The sequence below is a fragment of the Oryctolagus cuniculus genome, chromosome 7 (genome assembly GCF_051225735.1).
Source record: "Oryctolagus cuniculus isolate XC-2025 breed Fujian yellow rabbit chromosome 7, ASM5122573v1, whole genome shotgun sequence".
Lineage (NCBI taxonomy): Eukaryota > Metazoa > Chordata > Mammalia > Lagomorpha > Leporidae > Oryctolagus > Oryctolagus cuniculus.
In genome coordinates this window covers 21,354,124-21,375,930 of record NC_142873.1, presented here as the reverse complement: position 1 = coordinate 21,375,930, position 21,807 = coordinate 21,354,124, and the positions used below count along the sequence as shown (strand labels likewise).

Here is a 21,807-nt window from a genome sequence, read left to right as displayed (position 1 = left end):
CCATTTAGAGACTAAACCAGGGGGTGAAAGATCTCCCTCTCTTGCTTTGTAACTCTGCCTTACAAATAAATTAATTAATTAAAAAAATTTGCAAATGTAAAATAGTGTTATTTTTACTTTTTGTTGTTTAGGAAAATATAACTATTTTTCATAAAAATGTATATTTATTATAATATTCAATGAGTTAACTGTCACTTGTACATGAATGCAAATATTTTACATTTCTCAGTTTCATTAAGATATAATCTACATAAACAAAAAATTCTTTGGGACCTTCAATATTTTTTTTTTTGACCTTCAATAATTTTTAAAAGTGTAATGTAGGGGCTAGAGTTGTGGCCTAGCAGGTAAAGCCACTACCTGCAGTGCTGGCATCCCATATGGGCACTGGTTCAAATTCCAGTTACTCCACTTCCGATCCAGCTCTCTGTTATGGCCTGGGAAAGCAGTAGAAGATGGCCTAAGTCCTTGGGCCCTTGCACCCGAGTGGGAGACCCAGAAGAAGCTCTTGGCTCCTGGCTTTGGATTGGCCCCACTCCGGCCATTATGGCCATTTGGGGAGTGAACCAGCTGATGGAAGATTTCTCTCTCTCTCTGCCTCTTCCTCTATGTAACTCTGCCCTTCAAATAAATAAATCTTTTTTTTAAAGTAAAATGCAATTTTTCCTAAGATTTTATTTATTTCTTTAAGAGGCAGAATTATAGACAGAGGAAGAAACAAAGACAAAGGTTTTCCATCCTCTGGTTCATTTCCCAGATGGCTACAATGGCTGGAGCTGGGAAGCCAGGAGCCAGGAGCTTCTTCCGGGTCTCCCACATGACACACAAGTGCAGGGGCCCATCCAATTGGGCCATCTTCTGCTGCTTTCTTAGGCCATTAGTAGAGAGCTGGGTCAGAAGAGGGAGAGCCGGGACACAAACTGGCAACCAGATAGATGCCAGCATCACAGGTGGAGGCTTAGACTACTATACCACAGCACCGGCCCCGTAATGTAATTTTTTTTTTTTTTTTTGCCAGGCAGAGTCAGACAATGAGAAAGACAGAGAGAGTTATAGACAGTGAGAGAGAGACAGAGAGAAAGGTCTTCCTTCTGTTGGTTCACTCCCCTAATGGCTGCTACGGCCGGCGCTGTGCCGATCCAAAGCCAGGAGCTGGGTACTTCTTCCCAGTCTCCCATGCAGGGACCCAAGCACTTGGGCCATCCTCCACTGCCCTCCCAGGCCACAGCAGAGAGCTGGACCGGAAGAGGAGCAACCAGGACTAGTACCTGGCACCCCAACCGGGACTGGAACCTGGGGTGCCGGCGCCGCAGGCATAGGATTAGCCTAGTGAGCTACGGCGCCAGCCTGTAATGTAATCTTAAAGACCAAAAATTATGAGAAGCACTAAATTAAAAGATTCAAGGAGTCCAGCTTGACAAATAGACAAAGCAATGTTCATGGATAAGACGAAGCATATAAAACAACTATAAAATGTCTCTAAAGCATGTGCATAAATGAATAGTGTACTCAAGACAATTAGTGTGCAACGTTACTTACTCCAAATGTTTACTATTGCTGTCATTGTTCAAAATATTTTAGAACCGTCCTCTCAGAACTCCTTGTAAGATAGTATTCACTATCTTACACTGCTGGCGTAGTGATGCAGAAGGTTAACCTAACCCTCAACTTGCAGTGTTGGCATCACATATGGGCGCTGGTTCGAATCCCAGCTGCTCCAGCACTATAGTGCAGTGCGTTAAACTGCACTTGCAGTACCCACATCCCTTACTGGCACCAGTCTGAGCCTTGGCTGCTCCACTTCTAATCCATCTCCCTGCTAATGGCACCTGGAAAAGCAGAGGATGACTGCCCAAGTTCTTGGGTCCCTGCTACCTATGCCAGAGACCAGCATAGAGTTCTAGGATGTTCTGGGCATTTGGGAAGTCAATCAGCAGATGTAAGGTCTCTCTTTTTCTCTCTCACTTTGCCTTTTGAAAAAATAAATAAATCTTAAAAACAAACAAACAAACAAACAACAACAAAAAAAAAAAACCAGCAGCTCCAAGGTATAGTCACCTAGTAATTTCAGAAGTAAAAGAAAAGTTTGTTCAGTGTCCAGGGTAAAGGGAAACAAAAAATTCTACTTGACATGATAGTATCAGGCAATCAGAATTTGGTGATGGTAGCCATTAAGATAATTCAGTATCTGAGGAGGACTGGTTTCCCATACTAAAATCTACAGATATTCAAAAAATTTCACTAAATTTGCATAAAATCTATCTATCTATATATATATATCCTGCTGTATACTTTAAATCATTTCTAAATTACTTATAATACTACGTAAAGTTATATAAATACTTGTTATACTGTATTATTTAGAGAATAATGAAAAAAGTTTGTACATGTTCACTACTGATAAAATCATTTTTTTCTGAATATTTTTCAACTAGAGTTGGTTGAATGTACAGAGGCAAACTCATGGCTGTTATTTCTCTTGATTCTCTAAGCAACTTTTGTGAGGCTAAATTTCCTGTATAGGAAAGAAGATACAGTGGATGTCACAATTTTAATCTATTTGGCAGCTTAAATAGCATTGCAAATTAATACATCTGACATTTGGACTGCAAATTATTATCTTTTATGTTTTCATTATCATTAACAGCAGCTATTTAAAATAGCTAATACTTGTGGTTACTGTAGTATCAGCAGTATGTACTTTAATACATTATCTCCTTTAATTGTTATTACTCTATTTTCTTTTACATAAAATACCTTTCATTTTTATTATCTGAGAAGCATAAATAGAGAGGCAGAGAGAGAGAGAGAGCAAGAGCACTGCCAACTATTGGTGCCACTCTCCAAATGTCTACAACATCTGGGGCTGGACCAAGCTGAAGTCAGGAACCTGAAGCTCAATCTAGGTTTCCCATGTGGCTGACAGGAACCCAAGTACTTGAGCCATCACCTGCTACCTCCCAGGGTGCACCTTAGCCGTAAGCTAAGATCAAGAGTGGAGCTAAGACACAAACCCAAGTTCTCTGATACAGGATGTAGATGTTTCATTTGCTAGGCCAAACTCCCACTCCATTACTCTATTTTTCAGATGGGAAAATCTAGTAAATGACAGAGCCATGATTTCACCAAGATCTCTTTTGATTACCAAACCTGAAAATCTTCCATTATGATAAATACCGCAAGTCAGTATCACTGAGTCTACCCAAATCTAAGTACAGGCACTAAATTAAGTGTTTGGACCTATTAAAATGCAGGTCAAAATCAATCTGAGACCCTGTCTTGGGAATTAAGCTGACTTCTTTAAGCCATCTCTCCTAGTTGAAACTCCAACCCCAACAAGGAGCCCCAAATGTTTTCAGCAATAGTATCATTACTGGAAAAAGTATAGTCTTCAAAAGGAATAGAACAAATTATATAGGTAGTCAGCAGTAAATATTCTTATGGTCAAGTGTGTTCCAGGAATTGAGGTAAGTGCTGAAGATACATGGATATACCAGACACAGTTCCATAGTTCCTGTCCTCAAAGAATTTAATGAAAGGGCCAATGTTGTAGTGCAATAGGTAAAGCCACCACCTGCGATGCCTGCATCCCACATGGATACCAGTTCACATTCTTGCTACTCCACTTCTGATCTGGCTATCTGCTAATCCACCTGGGAAAGCAATGGAAGACAGACCAAGTACTTGAGTGCCTGCCAGCTATGTGGGACACCCGGATGGAGTTTCAGGCTTCTGGCTTTGGCCTGGTCCAGCTTTGGCCATTGTGGCCATTTGAGGAGTGAACCAGCAGATGGAAGATTTATTTCTCTCTTCTTAATTCTGCTTTCAAATAAATAAATAAACATTAAAAATAAATTTAAAAAATTTTGAAGAATTTTAAAAAAGAATTTTATGAGGGATAATTGAAAATTTTTAAAGGATTTCTTTATTTTATTTCAAAGTCAGAGTTAATGGAGAGAGACAGACAGAGATCTTCCATCTGCTGCCCCAAATGGCCTCAATGGCCTGGGCTGGGCCAAGCTGAAGGCAGGAACCAGGATCTTCATCCAGATCTCCCACATGGGTGCAGGGAGCTAGCTGGATCTTCCACTGCTTTTCTAGGCGCATTAACAGTCCATCCTAATCTAGGTGAGAAGCACCTTTGATTTTGACTGAACTACTGTATTTATTTAAGGTATATACAGTAGTCCCCCCACTGATCCTAGGTTTCACTTTTTGTGGTTTCAGTTACTTGTAGTCAATCAAGGTCCAAAAATATTAAATGGAGGGATAGGCATTGTGGCACAGAGGACTAAGCTACTGCCTGGGACAAACCGTATCCCATATTGGAGTGCCTGTGCTTGAGTTTCGCTGTTTCCAACGTGGCTTCCTGCTAATGTGCCTGTGAGGCAGCAGATAATGGTTCAAGTACTGAATCCCTGCCACCCATGTGAAAGACTCAATTGGACATCCTGGACTTCCTGGATCTGGCCTGACCTATTCCCCAACTATTGTGGGCATTTGGGGAGTAAAACAGTAGAAAGAAGACTTCTTTCTCACTATTGCTCTGCCTTTCAAATAAATAGAAATGAAATAACATTTTAAAAACATTAAATGGAAAATTCCAGAAACAAACTCATATGTTTAGAATCGCACACTGTTCAGAGTAAGTAACATGATGAAATTTCAAGTCATGTCACTCAAACCTGCCTGTCACTCCTTTGTCCAGTGAATATTCCTTTGCACTGTGTACAACACTTACTATTATGAATTGTGATACCACAGTGCTTGTGTTCAAGTAACCTTTACATAGTTTATTTAGTAATGGCCCCAAAGTACTACAGTAGGGATGCCAGCAATTCAGATATGCTAAAAAGAAGCCATAAAGGGCTTCTTTAAGCAAAAATGTTAAAATTCTGGATCTAGGGAGGAAAAAAAAACCTGTATGCTAAGATCTAAAGTAAGAATCAATCTTCTATTTGTGCAATTATGAAGGAAAAAGAATTTTGTGTTAGTTTTGTTCTTATTTCTCAAACTGCAAAGTTATGGCTCCAGTGTGTGACAGTGCTAGGTAAGATGGAAAAGACATCATATCTGTGTATGTAAACAATAAAAAAAACATAATATATATAGGGATTAGTACTATCTATGGTTTCTGGCATCCACTGAGGATCCTGGAACATAGCCCCTGCTGATAAGGGGCAACTACTCTGTCTCTAAAGTAATTTTTAAAAACTAAAAAAATAAAGGAGACTAAATGTACTAGTCAAAAAATAATTTAGGAAGTTATAACAGACTGTGCTTCAAAATTTTATGCAGACAGAAAAGTCAACTTTATGCAGGATGCTAGCTAGAGAAGGAAAGCATTACATCAAAACTGCAGGAGTGTTCTGATGGCAGAACACTCATTACTTCACTGGTATGGGAGGAATCCTACAGGAGAAACACTTCAGTGTATTTTTCCTTCCTCTCCTCTCTTTCCCAAGAGAGTAGAGCTCTTCTAATGTCTAGTGGGTTATTTTATTTTTGTTTTAAAAGATTTATTTATTTATTTGAAAGAGAGAGAGAGAGACTGACTCTCCAAATGGGTACAATGGCAGGAGCTGGGCTGATCTGAAGCCAGGAGCTTCTTCCGGGTCTCCATGTGGGTGCAGGGCCCCAAGTACTTGGGCCACCTTCTGTTGCTTTCCTAGGTACATTAGCAGGAAGCTGGATTGGAAATAGAACAGCTAGGACTTGAACCAGCACCCATATGGGATGCAGTGCTGCAGGTAGTAGCTCTACCACTACCAACACAATGAAGGCCTCTCTTATGGGTAATTTTAAAGCAGGAAGTAGACATGCACTGATCTACCTTTCCTGCATGAAGCTTGCCTGCATGAAGCACATATTCTCCTCTGTTCCTTCAGGCCCTACCTTTGACAGAGGCAGGTCCTTAAGAGTCCTAAATGAAGAAAATGCTTTAAGGAGATTTGAGATCAATAGTGGAAAGTCCAGTATGATGAAGACAAAGAATGAGTTCTGCATTGGCAACATAAAGGTCACTGATAACTCTGAGAAGAATGCTTTTGGTGTTTTAGTTGGAGAAGAGATGCAGAATATACTGGGCTAAAGTATTATTGAGAGATAAGGAAGCAGAAGCAGAGCACAAGCAGTTCTTTGCTGTGATAAGGAGCATTCAGGGATTGGAGGGGAAGTGTATCGAGGGAGATCATTCTTTTTCCTTCCTTTCTTTTTTTTTTTTTTTTAAGATTTATTTTATTCATTTGAAAGGCAGAGAGAGGAAACAGAAAGATCTTCCTTCCTCTGGTTCACTCCCCAGGTGGCCGCAAAGGTTGGGCCTGGGCCAGACCAAAGCCAGGAGCCAGGAACTTCATAGAGGTCTCCCACATGGGTGCAGAGGCCCAAGAACTTGGGCCATCTTCCACTGCTTTGGCAGGGAGCTAGCATTGCAGGTGGTAGCTTTACCTGCTATGCCACAATATCAGCCTCAGTCTTTCATTTTTTTTTTTTTTTTTTTTTACAGGCAGAGTGGACAGTGAGAGAGAGAGACAGAGAGAGAAAGGTCTTCCTTTGCCGTTGGTTCACCCTCCAATGGCCGCCACTGCAGCCGGCGCACCGCGCTGATCCTGGCAGGAGCCAGGAGCCAGGTGCTTTTCCTGGTCTCCCATGGGGTGCAGGGCCCAAGCACCTGGGCCATCCTCCACTGCACTCCCTGGCCATAGCAGAGAGCTGGCCTGGAAGAGGGGCAACCGGGACAGAATCCGGCGCCCCAACCGGGACTAGAACCCGGTGTGCCGGCGCCGCAAGGTGGAGGATTAGCCTATTGAGCCACGGCGCCGGCTCTCAGTCTTTCATTTTTTAAAAATTTATCTATTGTTTTCAGTTGCGATGCTGATGGAAAAAAATGGTAGAAAAGAGGACACAGAAGCAGAGAAAAATGACCACAAGAGTGGGATTAACTGCAGGAGTGATGTCCTTGAGGAGGACTGGGATGGATGCACTCTCTATCACAAGTAGAAAAGTTGTCCCTTTTTAGGAGCAAAAATTATTCTATTGTAAGAGGAGGGGATTCAGAGAAAAAGCAGTACATATATTATCATAGAAATTTGATGAAAAAGCAGAATTTTCATATTAATATTTGATAAAGTAGACTTAGAGCAAAGAAAATTACTAGAGACAAAGGACATTACATAATGATTAAAGGATCAATCCACCAGGAGGATGTAACGATCCTTAAAGTACACATATCAAACAGAGCCTCAAAATACATGAAGCAAAACTAATAGAGCTGAAAGGAGAAGCATAAATCCACAATTATAGCTGGAAACTCAATACCTACCTCCTTATAAATGACAGAACTACTAGACAGAAAATCAGCAAGAACATAAAAGATCTGAACAGCACACTCAACCCAACAGGCTCTAATTCACATAAATAGTGCAGTTCACCTGACAACGGCATAATACACAATTTTCTCAATTGCCTGTAGAATATTCATCAAGATAGAGATATCCAGGCCATAAAACAAACCTCAAGAAATTTAAAAGAATTGAAATCATATACAGTGTTCTCTGACCATAATGAAACAAATTAGAAATCAGTAACAGAAAAAATTAGAGCATTCTCATCAAATATCTTGGAGCAGACATTTGGCACACTGGATTAAGACATCATTTGGGGGGCTGGCGCTGTGACCTAGTAGGTAAAGTTGCTGCCTGTGACACTAGCATCCCATTTGGGCATTGATTTGGGTTCTGGCTGCTCCACTTCTGATCCAGCTCCCTGTTAATGGCTTGGGAAAAGCAGCAGAAATGGCCCAGGTGTTTGGGCCTTTGCATCCACATGGAAGATCTAAAAGAAACTCCTGGCTCCTGGTACCAGTCTGGCCCAGCACTGGCAGTTGTGGCCATCTAGGGGGTAAACCAATAAATGGAAACTCTCTATAACTCTTTCAAAATAATTTTTTTTAAAAAAAAGATCTCACTTGGGATGCCTCCACCCCACATGAGGGGGCCTGGGTTTGAATCCCAGCTCCAATTCCAATTCTAGTTTCCTGCTAATCTACACCCTGAGAGGCAGCAGATAGATGATAGCTCCAGTACTTGAGTCCTGGGATACTCAGATTTGGTTCTGTGCTCCTAGCTTGGACCTGGCCTAGCCAAAGTGGGCATTTGTGGGGGAGATTCAGCAGATGGAAGATCTTTTTCCTTTTTAAACAAAATTTTAAAAATTTAAAATCCTCTAATTTTTTTTTTTTTTTTTTGACAAATGAGGCAAAGTCCAAAGAGGGAATAAAATGAAGGCATGAAATTCAACCACTAAACAAGTATTATTGAGTACAGCCTGTAAGCTAAATATCGTTTTAAACCCTGGACCTATGGGAGGAGACCCATCAGAGAACAAAGTCTGCTCTTATGAACTTTAAATGGCAGAGGCAGGAGATGGGAAGACAACATAAACAATATGAAATGTCAAGTGTAACAAGTGCTAAGGAGGATAAGAGAGTAAAGATTGACTGTAGGAAGAACTGTGTTACAGTGGGCGATCAGGAAAGGACTCTCCTGTGAGTTGACATCTGAACAGAAACAGAACTCATGTGAGAAAGTAAGCATGTGAATTTCTGAGGGAAGAACAACCTTGGCAGAATAAACAAGAAGTGCAAAAGGGGGGCGGGCATCCCAATCTGTGAGCCTGGTTGAGTCCCAGCTCTGCTCCCAATCCCAGCTTCCAGGTAACGTACACCCTAAGAGGCAGCAATAGTTGGGTCCTACCATCTGCTTGGTAGGGCCTAGATAAGAGTTCTGGGCTCCTGGCTTCAACCTGGCCTGCCTGGTTGTTGCAGGCATTTAGAGAATGAACCAGTAGATCACAGATATGTGTCTGTGTTTCTGCCTTTCAAATTAAAAAAAAAAAAAAAAAGGTGCAAAAACCTGAGGTTGAATTGTATTTGGCATATTCAAAGAAACACGTGAAGAAGGATGACAGAGAACGTAGATGAGTAGATGAAATTTAAAAAGGCAGCAGATATCCGAGGTTACAGGTGGAACTGAAAGGCAAATCACTTAAGAAATGGCAGAGTCTAGACTTTTCTTTCTTTTTTTTTTTTTTAATAAACGATACGTGAGGAGCCTCTGGAAAGCTCTGAGCAGCAGTGTCTGCCTATGTTTTAAATGGATCACTCTAGATATCATGTGGAAAATACACTAGTCTAAGAGGCAAGGTAGGAAGCAAGCCAATTAGCATACTGCAATAAAGTAGGTGATGGAGACTATGAATAGGAATGGTTGCAATAAACATAGTGAAAATGGTCAAATTCATGATGTATTCTGAAAGCAAAGTAGAACGTATTAATGAAATGGATGTGAACTGATCTAAGAGAAAAAGTGGATCCAGGGATGACTCCAAGGTGTCTGGCTTATACAACAGGTATAATACAGTTACCAACTAAGCTAGGGAAGACAAGAGAAGAAGCAAGTTGAGGTGGAGTATATGGGGGTGCTGGTAAGTAAACCAAGTCTTCAGTTTGGGACATACTAAATTTTTTCTTCCAATTCTTTAATTTTGTAAAAATCTCAAGCCTACAGAGAAACTATCAGAATTGTACAATGAACATGCATATTCTATACCTAGATTCACTAATTACTGTTTATCAAATTTAACTTTTTCTGTTGCTAAACCAAGTCCCCTCAAATACTTAATATGTACCTCTTAAGAAAATCACATTCTTCCTCATAACCACATTACAATGAGCTTGCTCATAAATTTAACAAGAGTAAAAATACTCTTCTATAATACAAACTATTGTACTTTCCCTGAATAAGGAGTCAATCAAGGATGAACATGTTAAGTGTGGAATGCCTATTAAACATACATGTCGCTATGTCAAGAGGAAAGTAGAGAGGCCGGCATTGTGGCACAGTAAGTGGGTTAAGTTGCTTCCTGAGACACCAGCATCCCATATGAGCACTGGTTCGAGTCCCAGCTGTTCTGCTTCCAATTCAGCTCCCTGTTTATGCATCTGGGAAAGCAATGGAAGATGGCCCAAATGCTTGGGCCCCTGTACCCCAGGTGGGAGATCCAGGTAAAGCTCTTGGCTTTGGCCTGATCCAGTCCTGGCTGTTGCCGCCATTTGGGGAGTGAACCAGCAGATGGAAAATCTCTTTTTCTCTCTCCCTCAATGTAACTGCCTTTCAAATAAATAAATAAAACCTTAAAAATAAAAATAATAAATAAAAGAGGAAAATATAACATGTTCCTGGGATTCAGGGGTAAGGCTGGATTTTATAACATATTTTATAGTGAACGAGTAAATTACCAGGGAAATCTAATTGGACTGGGGGATCTATTTGAGGTTGATGATTCTAAACACAAAATGAAATCAATCATCCTTTGTAATTTTTCCTCTAGCGATATTCAGCTCAGTGGGTGTTGACACACTAAAAATACAAAGTTGAGTTTACTGATGGCTAAACAAGTAGACTAGAGGGCTAAAGAGGCAAAGAAGTTGGTGATATTTATAACAAAATAATTATAACAATAGAGCATGGATTCTACTCTGGGTAAGAAAGGGAGACAGAAGGAGATAAACACTGTTCCAAAAGTCTGTGATTAGGGGTGGGCATTTGACACAGCAGTTAAGTCATTGCTTGGAACACCTACATCCCATAGGGGAATGCCTGGTTTGATTCCCAGCTTCTCTGCTTCTGATCCAGCTTCCAGCTAGTGTGCATCCTGGGAGGCAACAGATGATACTCAAGGGCTTGGGTCCCTGCCACATAGTGAGCTGCATCTCCAGAATCTGTTAAAAGGTAATATTATTTGCAATTTTGTTTGTTTTAAAGATTTATTAATTTATTTGAAAGGCAGAGATACAGAGGGAAAGGAAGAGAGCGAGAATCTTCCAATCTTCCATCCACTGGTTCACTCCCAAACAGCCAAAACAGCCAGGGCTATGACAGGCCAAAGTCATGAGCCAAGAGCTTCACCCAGGTCTCCCATGTGGGTACAGGGACCCAAGTACTTGGGCCATCTTCTGTTGCTTTCCTAGGTGCATTAGCAGGGAGCTGGATTGGATATGGCACATCCAGGAATAGAACCAGCACTCATATGGGATGCTGGTGCTGCAGGTGGTGGCTTAACCCACTGAGTCACAGTGTTGGCCCTTAAAATTCTGTTTTCTTGAAGACCTCGTATGAAGCTGTCTTTCTCCTACTACTCACAAGGTTAACGTCCTACTTTATAAGATTATAACTCCAGTGAACTAAAACTTTAAAGTACCCTTTTGAGATTTTTGGAATAGTTTATATCTTCAGATATCTTCAATGCAATGCCTCCAAGCAGAGCTCATAAATTAATAAACAGAGAAAGAAAACAGCATCCTAACAAATTAAGCAGCAGCTATACAGTTAAAAAAGACACTTAAAAGAGAACAGACTTGCTTAGTTGGTTTTGTTAATAAAAAGAAAAAAAGAATAGCACCAATTGCTTAACTTCCTACTCTTTTCCCCTCATCCTACTCTACTGCAAATAATACTAGCTAGGCAACCCTACTTAAGATTGTCAGACAAACATGGTAGGCAAAGGATATAATAATAATAAAAAAAAGATTTATTTTATTTATTTGAAAGACAGTTACAGAGAGAGGTAAAGAGAGAGGTCTTCCATCCACCAGTTCACTCCTCAGATGGCCGCAATGGCCATAGCTGCACTGATCCAAAGCCAGGAGCCAGGAGCTTCTTCCAGGTCTCCCACGTAGGTGCAGAAGCCTAAGGACTTGGGCCATCTTCTACTGCTTTCCCAGGCCATAGCAGAGAGCTGGACTGGAAGAGGAGCAGCCGGGACTAGAACCAGCGCACGTATGGGATGCTGGCGCTTCAGGCCAGGGCGTTAACCTGCTGCGCCACAGCGCTGATCCCAAGGATATGATGCTCAATTGTTTGTTCTATGACTTGACTGTGCTAGACTCCTCATTTTTGGATGCTAGGCTTGCTCTGACTACAAAAAGTCATCCGAGTTTAACCTGTGTTTTAAATTATCATTTAAATAAGTAACGTTTGAAACAGGCATTGTAGCCCAGGGGGTTAAGCCATGGCTTGGGAGGCCAGCATGAGTGTATGGGATCTAGTCTGACTTCTGCCTCTGATCCAGCCTCCTTTTGATGCACACCTTGAGAGGCAGCAGATAGTGGCTCAGGTACATGGGAAATGTGGATGGAGCTCCTGGCTCCGGGTTTTGGCCTGGCCCAGCTCCAGCTGTTTTGAGCATTTGGGAAGTAAACCAGTGGATACAAGATCTCTGTCACTCTGCCTTTTAAATAAATAAAAACAAATAAATAAACTTTTAAAAACGTAAGTAAGGGCTGGCGCTGTGGCGCAGTGGGTTAACATCCTGGCCTGAAGCGCCGGCATCCCATATAGGTGCCAGTTCGAGACCCAGCTGCTCCACTTTCCATCCAGCTCTCTGCTATGGCCTGGGAAAGCAGTCGAAGATGGCCCAAATCCATGGGCCCCCACGCCCACGTGGGAGACCCAGAAGAGGCTCCTGGCTTCGGATCGGCGCAGCTCTGGCCATTGTGGCCAATTGGAGAGTGAACCATCGGATGGAAGACCTTCTTTCCCCTCCCTACTGCCTCTCCACTCTCTGTGTGTAACTCTGACTTTCAAATAAATAAATAAATCTTTAAAAAAAAAAAAAAGTAAGTAAGCCTTTAACTGTAGCAGTTCTTATACTAAGAAGTGGCTTTTCTGTTAAGTTGCAGGAGTTGTCAACCTATGGCCAACAAGCCAAATCCAAAAGCTTAAAAGTGAAACACACTCAAGCTCATTTGCTTACTATCTATGACTGCCTTCACGCTGGAAGAGAACAAAAAAGTTGTGACAGAAACTGCATGGCCTGCAAAAAGTAAATATTAACTATCTGGTCCTCATAGAAAGTTCGCTGACTTTCAGCTGACTGAAGCAATCCTCTTCCTCGCTGTATAAAAGATCCTTTTTACTCCACCTATTTTTCAGGGCTTCCTTGCCAACACTGTTCTACCTTTTTGTTCCAATGTACAGAACTATTTGCTGTTCCCCTACATAGCTATGCTCTTAATTCAAAACCTCTGTTTGCTACTCCTCTCCTTGCAAAAGCACTGCAAATGGTCCTACTTTAGTTAAAATAATTTCTTTAGGGGGCCAGCATTGTACAGGAGTTTAAGCCATGGCATGTGATTTCAACATCCTATATCAGAGTGCCAATTCCAGTCCTGGCTGTTTGGCTTCCCATCCAGTTCCCCGCTAACGTGTCTGGGAAGGTAGCAGAAGATGGCCCAAGTACTTGGGCCCCTGGAACCCATGTGGAGACCTAGATGGAGCTCCTGACTTTGGCCTAGACTACACCTGGATTTTGTAGCCAATTGGGGAGTGAACCAGCAGATGGGAGAGCTTTCTCTCTCTTGCTCTTCCTTTCAAATAAAGGAATAACTAAATCTTTTAAAACTTTTTTAGAAAAACAAAACAAATAACCTCCCCAAACTCCAAGTTATCCCCTGCAGTTAGTCTTTGATTACACCCACTCCTTTGTTGGACAGCATGCTTTTACTACATATCTTGTAACTTTAAAAATTCTTTACAATTATTGATTTAAGAGGCAAAAACAGAGAGCAAATTCCCACCCTTGGCTCAGTATCCAAAGGTCTGCAGAGAAGGCTTGGCCGCACAGAAGCCAGGAGCCAAGGACTTAATCCAGGTCTCCCAGGTAAATGCCAGGAACCTCATTACTCGAGCCATCCCCTGCTGCATCCCAGGGATTTCATTAGCAGGAAGTTGGGATCAAGAGTGGGAGGAGGGTATGGAAGGAAGTCAGGTACTCCTAAGCAGGATGCGTCGGTCATCTTACCTGGCATTTTAAGCCCTAGGCCAACCGTCAGGAGCGCTGCAATTCCCACAGCAGCCTCCCTTCCTTAGTGACAGCTGTGTCTTGTTTCTTACTCCTACTCCTTAACCAGTGATTGATACACAATAAGCGCTGTACACTTAAGTGTTCCATTCCTGAATCAATTCTTATTTTTAAAGATTTATTTATTTATTTGACAGGCAGAGTTCCAGAGGGAGAGGGAGAGGGATAGATCTTTCATTCACTGGTTAACTCCCCAAGAGGCTGCCACTGGCCAGAGCTGGGCCAGGCTGAAGCCCGGAGCTTCTTCTGGGTCTCCCACCAGGGTGCAGGGGCCCAAGGGCCTGGGCCATCTTCTGCTGCTTTCCCAGGCGCATTAGCAGGGAGCTGGCTCGGCAGTTGAGCAGCCTGGTCTCCAACCGGCGCCCATAAGGGATACGGGTGTCACAGGCTGTGACTTAACCCCTTGCGTGGCAATGCCCTGAATGAATTATTGCAGGGCATCAACCGGCTGCTGCGGCTCCAGAGATACTGGAAATGTATCCTGGGATATCGAGGGCTGGATGCCACAGGCAGAGGTATGTGGACCACACGGAGACGGTGGCGCAACCCATTCAAATACCGGCAGTGCCGGAAAAGCTTCCGTAAACGCTCCAACTGGTGACCTCTTCCCTTTCCTAGCTTCTCCTGAATAGTTTGCCATCTCTGACGGATGTTAATTGGATACAGGTTTCAGACCATAATCCTTGAGAATAGGGACCTCATATTTTACACAAATCTGGGAACGAACGTAGTAAACCCTGCACCACTGCTCGGACCTCCCGGAAGGCTCCCAGCTCCGAAGCAGCCAACTCGTGGGGCGCGGCGAGGGTGCGGCTAGCGGGCGCCCTGTCCCTGGTCCGTCCCTGTCCGGCCAGTCCCAGAGCGGACGCTGCCCAGGCCGCGCCGCCCCGACCCAGCGGCCCTGTTCTCTTCTCCCACGTTCCCATCCCGACAGCTCTCACCTCGGTCCCGGACTCAGACCGATGGAAGTCACTACACATCGCCCCGAAGGCTCAGCGCGCGAGGCACTCAACTTTCCCGCCACCAACGCCATTGACCAACAGCTAGAGGACCGAAGCCAGTCAGACCAGGACACCCGCTGACCCGCGGCGCGTGCGCACTGCGCCCGGCCGGCGCCGGCGAGGAGGGAGCATGCGCACTAGAGCCGTGTCGTCAGACTTCGGCGTCGCGCGCCGGGCTGTCTTCCGTCTCCTTGGAGACCGAGCGTCCTGTACTCCGATTCGTTTTTGTTGGGTGAAAATAACAGCATATACTTAACTTTTTCCCCATGTATTTAACAGGTTTTAATTTTTGAAGTTACGTTTACTTAGCAGTGAGGCTCTTTTCTCCAAGCTGGGATGGAAAGCCGTGTCTGATTGTGTGATTAGTCCTTGGAAAAGATAAAGGAACACGAAATTAAAAGAATTCTGAAAATATATGAAACCTTCAGCTTTTCCAAGTCCTTTTCACAGAGAATAATTCTATTACTGTTGTGTCCATTCATTGATACATATTTTGTATATCTAATATAAAAAATTAAGATATGTTAGCATATATTTGTAATATGTGAGAGAGAATATTTGCCATATACCAAATTTGGATTACGTTCTGGGCATATGACATGCCTAAATAGTTTACAAACTATTAAGTTATTTACTGAAATGTGTTTTAAAAACTCACTTTCAACAGCTGTTCATTACTTGGCTAAAACTGAGGCTGGCACTCTTCCAATTCTCTTGCAGCTGTGTAAGAAATAATGATTATAATACGAGTTAATATTTACAGTGCTTAGTATATGCCAAGGACTCTTCCAAGGGCTTTACATTTAATAACCGTCCAGTCCTATAAGGTGGGTACAATTATCCCCATTTTATAGATAAAGAAACTGAGTCATGATGTTGGCTTATATTGCTTTGTTGATCAGCTTGTAGTGGGTTGATAACAATAATGGCAAACAGGAAATGAAGACCAGGTGTTCAGAGAGGCCCTTAAAGAAGCTTGACTGTGAGGGAAAGAGATAATATCTAGCAAAAACATACAGGAGCTAAGAAGGATGATTTTTTTTAAGAAAGCAAAGACAATGGCATATTTAAATGCAAACAGGAGAGAGTTTGTAGAGTCTTAACGGTTAAATATATGATCTGAAAAGTGTTATTTGATGGAGTTGGGATCTGAAGAAGAAAGTTCTAGGAATCGGATTTTTTTTTTTTTAGATAAGGGCCAGGATCTCTTCAGCTGTGACCATAGACAACTAGTCAAGAACAGGTGCAGATAAATTTGGTGATTAGTGTAAAAAGGTTCAGGAAGTTTTAGTCTGAGGGCTTAGGTTTTTTTTTTTTTTTTTTTAAGATTTATTTATTTATTTGAAAGGCAGAGTTACACAGGGAGCGAGAGGTCTTCCATCCGCTGGTTCACTCTCCAGTTAGCCGCAACAGCTGGAGCTGGCCGATCCAGAGTCAGGAGCTTCTTCCAGGTCTCCCACACAGGTGCAGGGGCCCAAGGACTTGGGCCATCTTCTATTGCTTTCCCAGACCATAGCAGAGAGCTGGATCAGAAGTGGAGGCACTGTAGGCTGCAGCTTTACCCACTGCACCACAGCGCCAGTCCTGAGGGCTTATGTTGAGAAAGAGTGATGTTCAGAGTCCTGAGTTAGATTTCTCTTGGGAAAATGAAGATGCCTAATCAAGTAAAGTACCTATACGATTGTTACCCTTTTCATAGGTTTTGGTTAAAAAAAAAATCTTCCTCAGAAACTGTTCTTGATCTATTTTAGTATACAGACAGGGGTGATAGAATTAAACTACTATACTGGCATGGAGTATGACGATAACTTTGACTCTGTGATTTCCTGTGGTCCTCTCTATAATCACGGTTAATGCTCAGCGTATGTTAAAGCTATTCAGTGCATCGAGTTTTTCTCTCTGACTGCATTATAGTTTTCTTGAATTCCAAGACAAGTTTTCTGAGCACACTAGGGATTTTGGTGTCACATTTTCCTAGAATTTTAAATCCAGTTTTTTCTTTTACCACAATGCAAGTTATTGAACCACTCTGAACGGTACTGTGATGACTAAATAAAATAATGTACTTTAAAAATCAGTGAAGAGTCTAGCACAAAAATATTGATTCCTTTCCTAACCTCCCTATCTCTCTTAGGTCATCAATTAACTTGGTGCCAGAGACACAATAAATACTCAGTATAGAGCTACTGTTCATGATGATAGCAGTAATTAAGGCCTGATTAAGGCATGAGCTGTCTGGCAGTTGTCCATGGTAGTAGACCATAAAAGATGCTAAAAACTCTTCTACATACTGAACAATTGTAGAGCTATCAAATGGAAAAAAAAAATTTTATTGGAACTCTGTTTGTTCTATTGTAACCTTTTTTCCCCTTATAGACTGTAAGTCATGTAGTTTAAAAAAATTTTTTTTTAACTGAGGTGGGCATTGTGGCACAGTGAGTTAAGCTACTGCATCCGACTCTCATCCTGTATTGGAGTGCCAATTCGAGCTCTGGCTGTTTAACTCCCTATCCAGCTTCCTGCTAATCTACCTGGGAAGGCAGCCGATGATGACCCAAGTACTTGAGTTCCTGCCACTCATGTGGGAGACCCAGATGGAGTTCCAGGCTCCTGGCTTTAGCCTGGCCCTGCTCCAGCTGTTGTAGGCATTTGAAAACTTAACCAATACGTGAAAGATCTCAATCTCTGTCTCTCCCTCAGTTTCTCTCATTCTGCCTTTTCGAGTAAATAAATATATATAAATATTTAAATTTTAAAGTTTGTTTGTTAATTTACTTGTGAGGTAGAGAGAGATAGAAATCTTGCATCCACTGGTGCATTCCCCAAATGCCTGCAATGGCCAGGGGTGGGTCAGACTGAAGTCAGGAGCCAGGAACTCAATCCAAGTCTCCAACATGGGTGGTAGGGACATTACCACTAGCGGTATCTCCTGCTGCCTCCCAGGGTATGCAGTAGGAAAAGAATTAGAAGCTGAGCTGAGGCCGGCGCCGCGGCTCACTAGGCTAATCCTCCGCCTAGCGGCGCCGGCACACCGGGTTCTAGTCCCGGTCGGGGCGCCGGATTCTGTCCCGGTTGCCCCTCTTCCAGGCCAGCCCTCTGCTGTGGCCAGGGAGTGCAGTGGAGGATGGCCCAGGTGCTTGGGCCCTGCACCCCATGGGAGACCAGGAAAAGCACCTGGCTCCTGGCTCCTGCCATCGGATCAGCGCGGTGCGCCGGCCGCAGCGCGCCGGCCGCGGCGGCCATTGGAGGGTGAACCAACGGCAAAAGGAAGACCTTTCTCTCTGTCTCTCTCTCTCACTGTCCACTCTGCCTGTCAAAAAAAAAAAAAAAAAAAAAAAAAAAAAGAAGCTGAGCTGAGACTAAAACCCAGGCTCTCTGACAGGGGACACAACATCCCAAGCAGTGTCTTAACCACCATGCCAAATGCCTCCCCACGTTGCAAGTCTTTTCAAGCGAAAGATAAGGCACTGGGGAAGAGAGATGAGAGACACCAGCAAAGACCTGCTTGAGCAGCGCAGGTACCTGACAGCACATGAGGGTTAGCAGATTGTGATAGAAATAAGATGAACAAGCTGGTGTCTTTTCACTGATAACAGCCAACTCTACTCAGCCTCCTCCCTACCCTCCCGCACCAAGATGGGGGATTCTGAATCTCTAACAATGTACAAATATTTAAAATAGAACCTTTAGAAGAGGTGCTAAATTAATTTGTTTTCTTTGAGCGAATCCACAAATCTTAATCCAACTCTGATTATAATGTTGATATTGATGAATTGGGCAATAGTTCCTTTTGAACTGAGATCCTGGATTTCCTATGAAGCTTACTTTTTTTTATTCTCCAGGTTGTCAGAATTATTTGTATAATGAAAAGTCATGGAAAATATACATAATTCCTCTCTTAGGAGTCAAATCATGCTTATTGTCCATTATAAAAGGTTAGAGTTCCTCTCCTGTAACATGGCCCACTCCATGTGTAGGTATTGCGTGGCCCTCTTTTTTCATTGTCTTGAGCTTATTTAGGCTACGATAATCATCGCAAAAAAGTGCCAATATTCTGGCTACTGCTGTTGCTTTGAGTAATAAAGTTCTGTCTCTGACTGGACTCTGGCATGTTCTGCCAGAATCTATGAAATTGTGGTAGACCTACAACTTGCAAGAAGGGTAAAATCTTTGACTCTTGGCCGGCACCGCAGCTTAACAGGCTAATCCTCTGCCTAGCGGCGCTGGCACTCTGGGTTCTAGTCCCGGTTGGGGCGCCGGATTCTGTCCCGGTTGCCCCTCTTCCAGGCCAGCTCTCTGCTATGGCCCGGGAGTGCAGTGGAGGATGGCCCAAGTGCTTGGGCCCTGCACCCCATGGGAGACCAGGAGAAGCACCTGGTTCCTGACTTCGGATCAGCGCGGTGTGCCGGCCTCAGCGTGCTGGCCGTGGCGGCCATTGGAGGGTGAACCAACGGCAAAGGAAGACCTTTCTCTCTGTCTCTCTCTTTCTCTCACTGTCCACTCTGCCTGTCAAAAAAAAAAAAAAATCTTTGACTCTTTACAGTTCTTGACAACTTCTACTAAATAATCTGTAACAGGATAAACATTTTTTTAAGATATATTTATTTGTTTGAAAGGCAGAGTTAACAGAGAGATGTCTTCCATCCTCTGGTTTACTCCCCAAATGGCTGCAACAGCTGGAACTAGGCCAATCTAAAGCCAGGAGCCAGGAGTTTCTTCCAGGTCTCCCATGCGGGTGCAGGCCATCTTCTACTGCTTTCCCAGGCCATAGCAGAGAGCTGGATCGAAAGTGGAGCAGCTGGGATGCCAACCAGTTGCCCATATGGCATGCCAGTGCTACAGGCAAAGGCTTAAGCTCATATGCCACAGTGCCAGCCCCTAAATAAACACTTTTGTATGAGCAAAGCAGAGGCTTAGGGCAGTGGGAATGTAACCGTAGTTAAGAAAGGCAAGAGGGGCCAGTGCTGGAAGCAATGGAAGATGGCCCAAGTCCTTGGGCTCCTGCACCTGCTTGGGAGACCCAGAAGAGGCTCCTGGCTTCGGGTCAGTGCAGCTCCTGCTGTTGTGCTGTCTGGGGAGTGAACCAGCAGATGGAAGAACCCCTCTCTTCTCTAACCTCTGCCTCTCTGTAACTCTGCCTTTCAAATAAAATAAATAAATCTTAAAAAAAAAAAACCTGAGGGAATAACATGACTTATTGAATATTTCTTTTTTTTTAATTTATTTCTTCATGATGTGATTTAAGTTACTCATTGCATAAATTAGAATGTTTTGGGGTTGCAATCAGAAAACCAAACTCTTATTTAAATAATAATTGGTATTTGTGGGGACGCATAACTGAAAGTGCAAGAGGAAGACAAGTTTGAAGATTAGTTTAATTGAAAGGTTCAATTAGGCAAATGTACCTAGTTTTCTTCCCCTCTCTGTAGACTCCTATTCTCAACCTAGGTCCCTATAGTGTGTGCACACCTGAAACATTAATAACAAGCAGGGAATGAATTTGGGCTGGGTAGCTTAAGCCTGAGCTATGTGTTCCACTTCTAGACCCAGCAGTAGAGGTACTTGCTTTGAAAGCATATAGGTAATGGGGCTGGTACTGTGGCTTAGCAGGTTAAGCCATGACCTGCAGCACTGTTGTGGTATATGGGTGTTGGTTTGTCTGCCAGCTGTTCCACTTCCTATCCAGCTCCCTGGTAACGCACTAGGAAAGCAGAAGATGGTCCAAGTGCCTGGGCCCCAGCACCCACATGGGAGATGTGGATGAAGCTCCTGGTTCCTGGCTTCAGCCTGGCCCAGTCCAGGCCGTTGCTGCCACTTGGGGAGTGAACCAGGGAATGGATGATATCTCTCTCTCTCTCACTCGCCCACTCTGTCTCTCCCTCTCTTTCTGTAACTCTGCCTTTCAAATAATTTAATTTTTTAAAGTATATAGGTGTTGTGAAAAAAGGTATGGATAACAGTAATGACAACAATAATAAAATCTAAATGGTTAGCAAGAGAAGTGGGTGGTGGATGCTGGGTAGGACAAGCTGTTTTCACTGCATCCTCCACCATGAAGACACATACATCCAAAATCACATCTGTAGGTCACCCATCTCTTCCATTCTACTCACTTCAATTCAAAGAGAAGCTTACATACAACAAACCAGGATTTGAGAAAGAAGGCTTTGCAATGAAATAGGCACTCCAGGCTAAATGAGTTTCTGAGTCCTTGCAATGTGCCTAATGAAGACTACCTGTCAGATTAACTAGTTTGGTCCATTAACCACACACCTGTTTGTTTTAGCCATCTTGTACAACATGGTTTTGAAATTACTCCCGTAATTTGCATCGCTTATTATGTAAAAGATGTTTTAGGCACTCATATACTGCTGGTAGAAATGGAAGTATAGAATCTTTTTGGAGGGGAATTTGGCAATTTCCAACAAATGATACAATCATTAATTTTTTACTGAGCTAGCCTACATCCAGGGAATTACCTTGATGTCATACTTTCTTTTTTTTTTATTTTTATTTTTTGACAGGCAGAGTGGACAATGAGAGAGAGACAGAGAGAAAGGTCTTCCTTTTACCACTGGTTCACCCTCCAATGACTGCCGTGTCTGGCGTACCGTGCTGATCCGAGGCCAGGAGCCGGGTGCTTCCCATGATTTCCCATGCGGGTGCAGGGCCCAAGGATCTGGGCCATCCTCCACTGCACTCCTGGGCCACAGCAGAGAGCTGGCCTGGAAGAGGAGCAACCGGGACAGAATCTGGCGCCCTGACCGGGACTAGAACCTGGTGTGCTGGCGCCGCAGGCAGAGGATTAGCCTAGTGAGCCGCGGCGCCGGCCCATACTTTCTTTTTTTAAAAAAATTATTTATTTGAACAGCATGATTACACAGAG

General features: G+C 43.1%; 1 protein-coding gene across 2 annotated transcripts in view; it reads right to left on the bottom strand.

Annotated features, from left to right (window-relative positions):
• XRCC2 (X-ray repair cross complementing 2) overlaps positions 1-15,046 on the bottom strand; it is a 38,139-nt gene extending 23,093 nt beyond the window's left edge. Inside the window, exon 1 of one of the 2 annotated variants that reach the window (XM_008263926.5) lies at positions 14,862-15,046. In XM_008263926.5, coding sequence (XP_008262148.3) covers positions 14,862-14,900 — 39 coding nt within the window. In that variant the 5' untranslated portion in view covers positions 14,901-15,046. The remainder of the gene's footprint in view (positions 1-14,861) is intronic. The other variant, XM_070077297.2, reaches the window with a different exon arrangement.
• Positions 15,047-21,807: the final 6,761 nt, after the last annotated feature.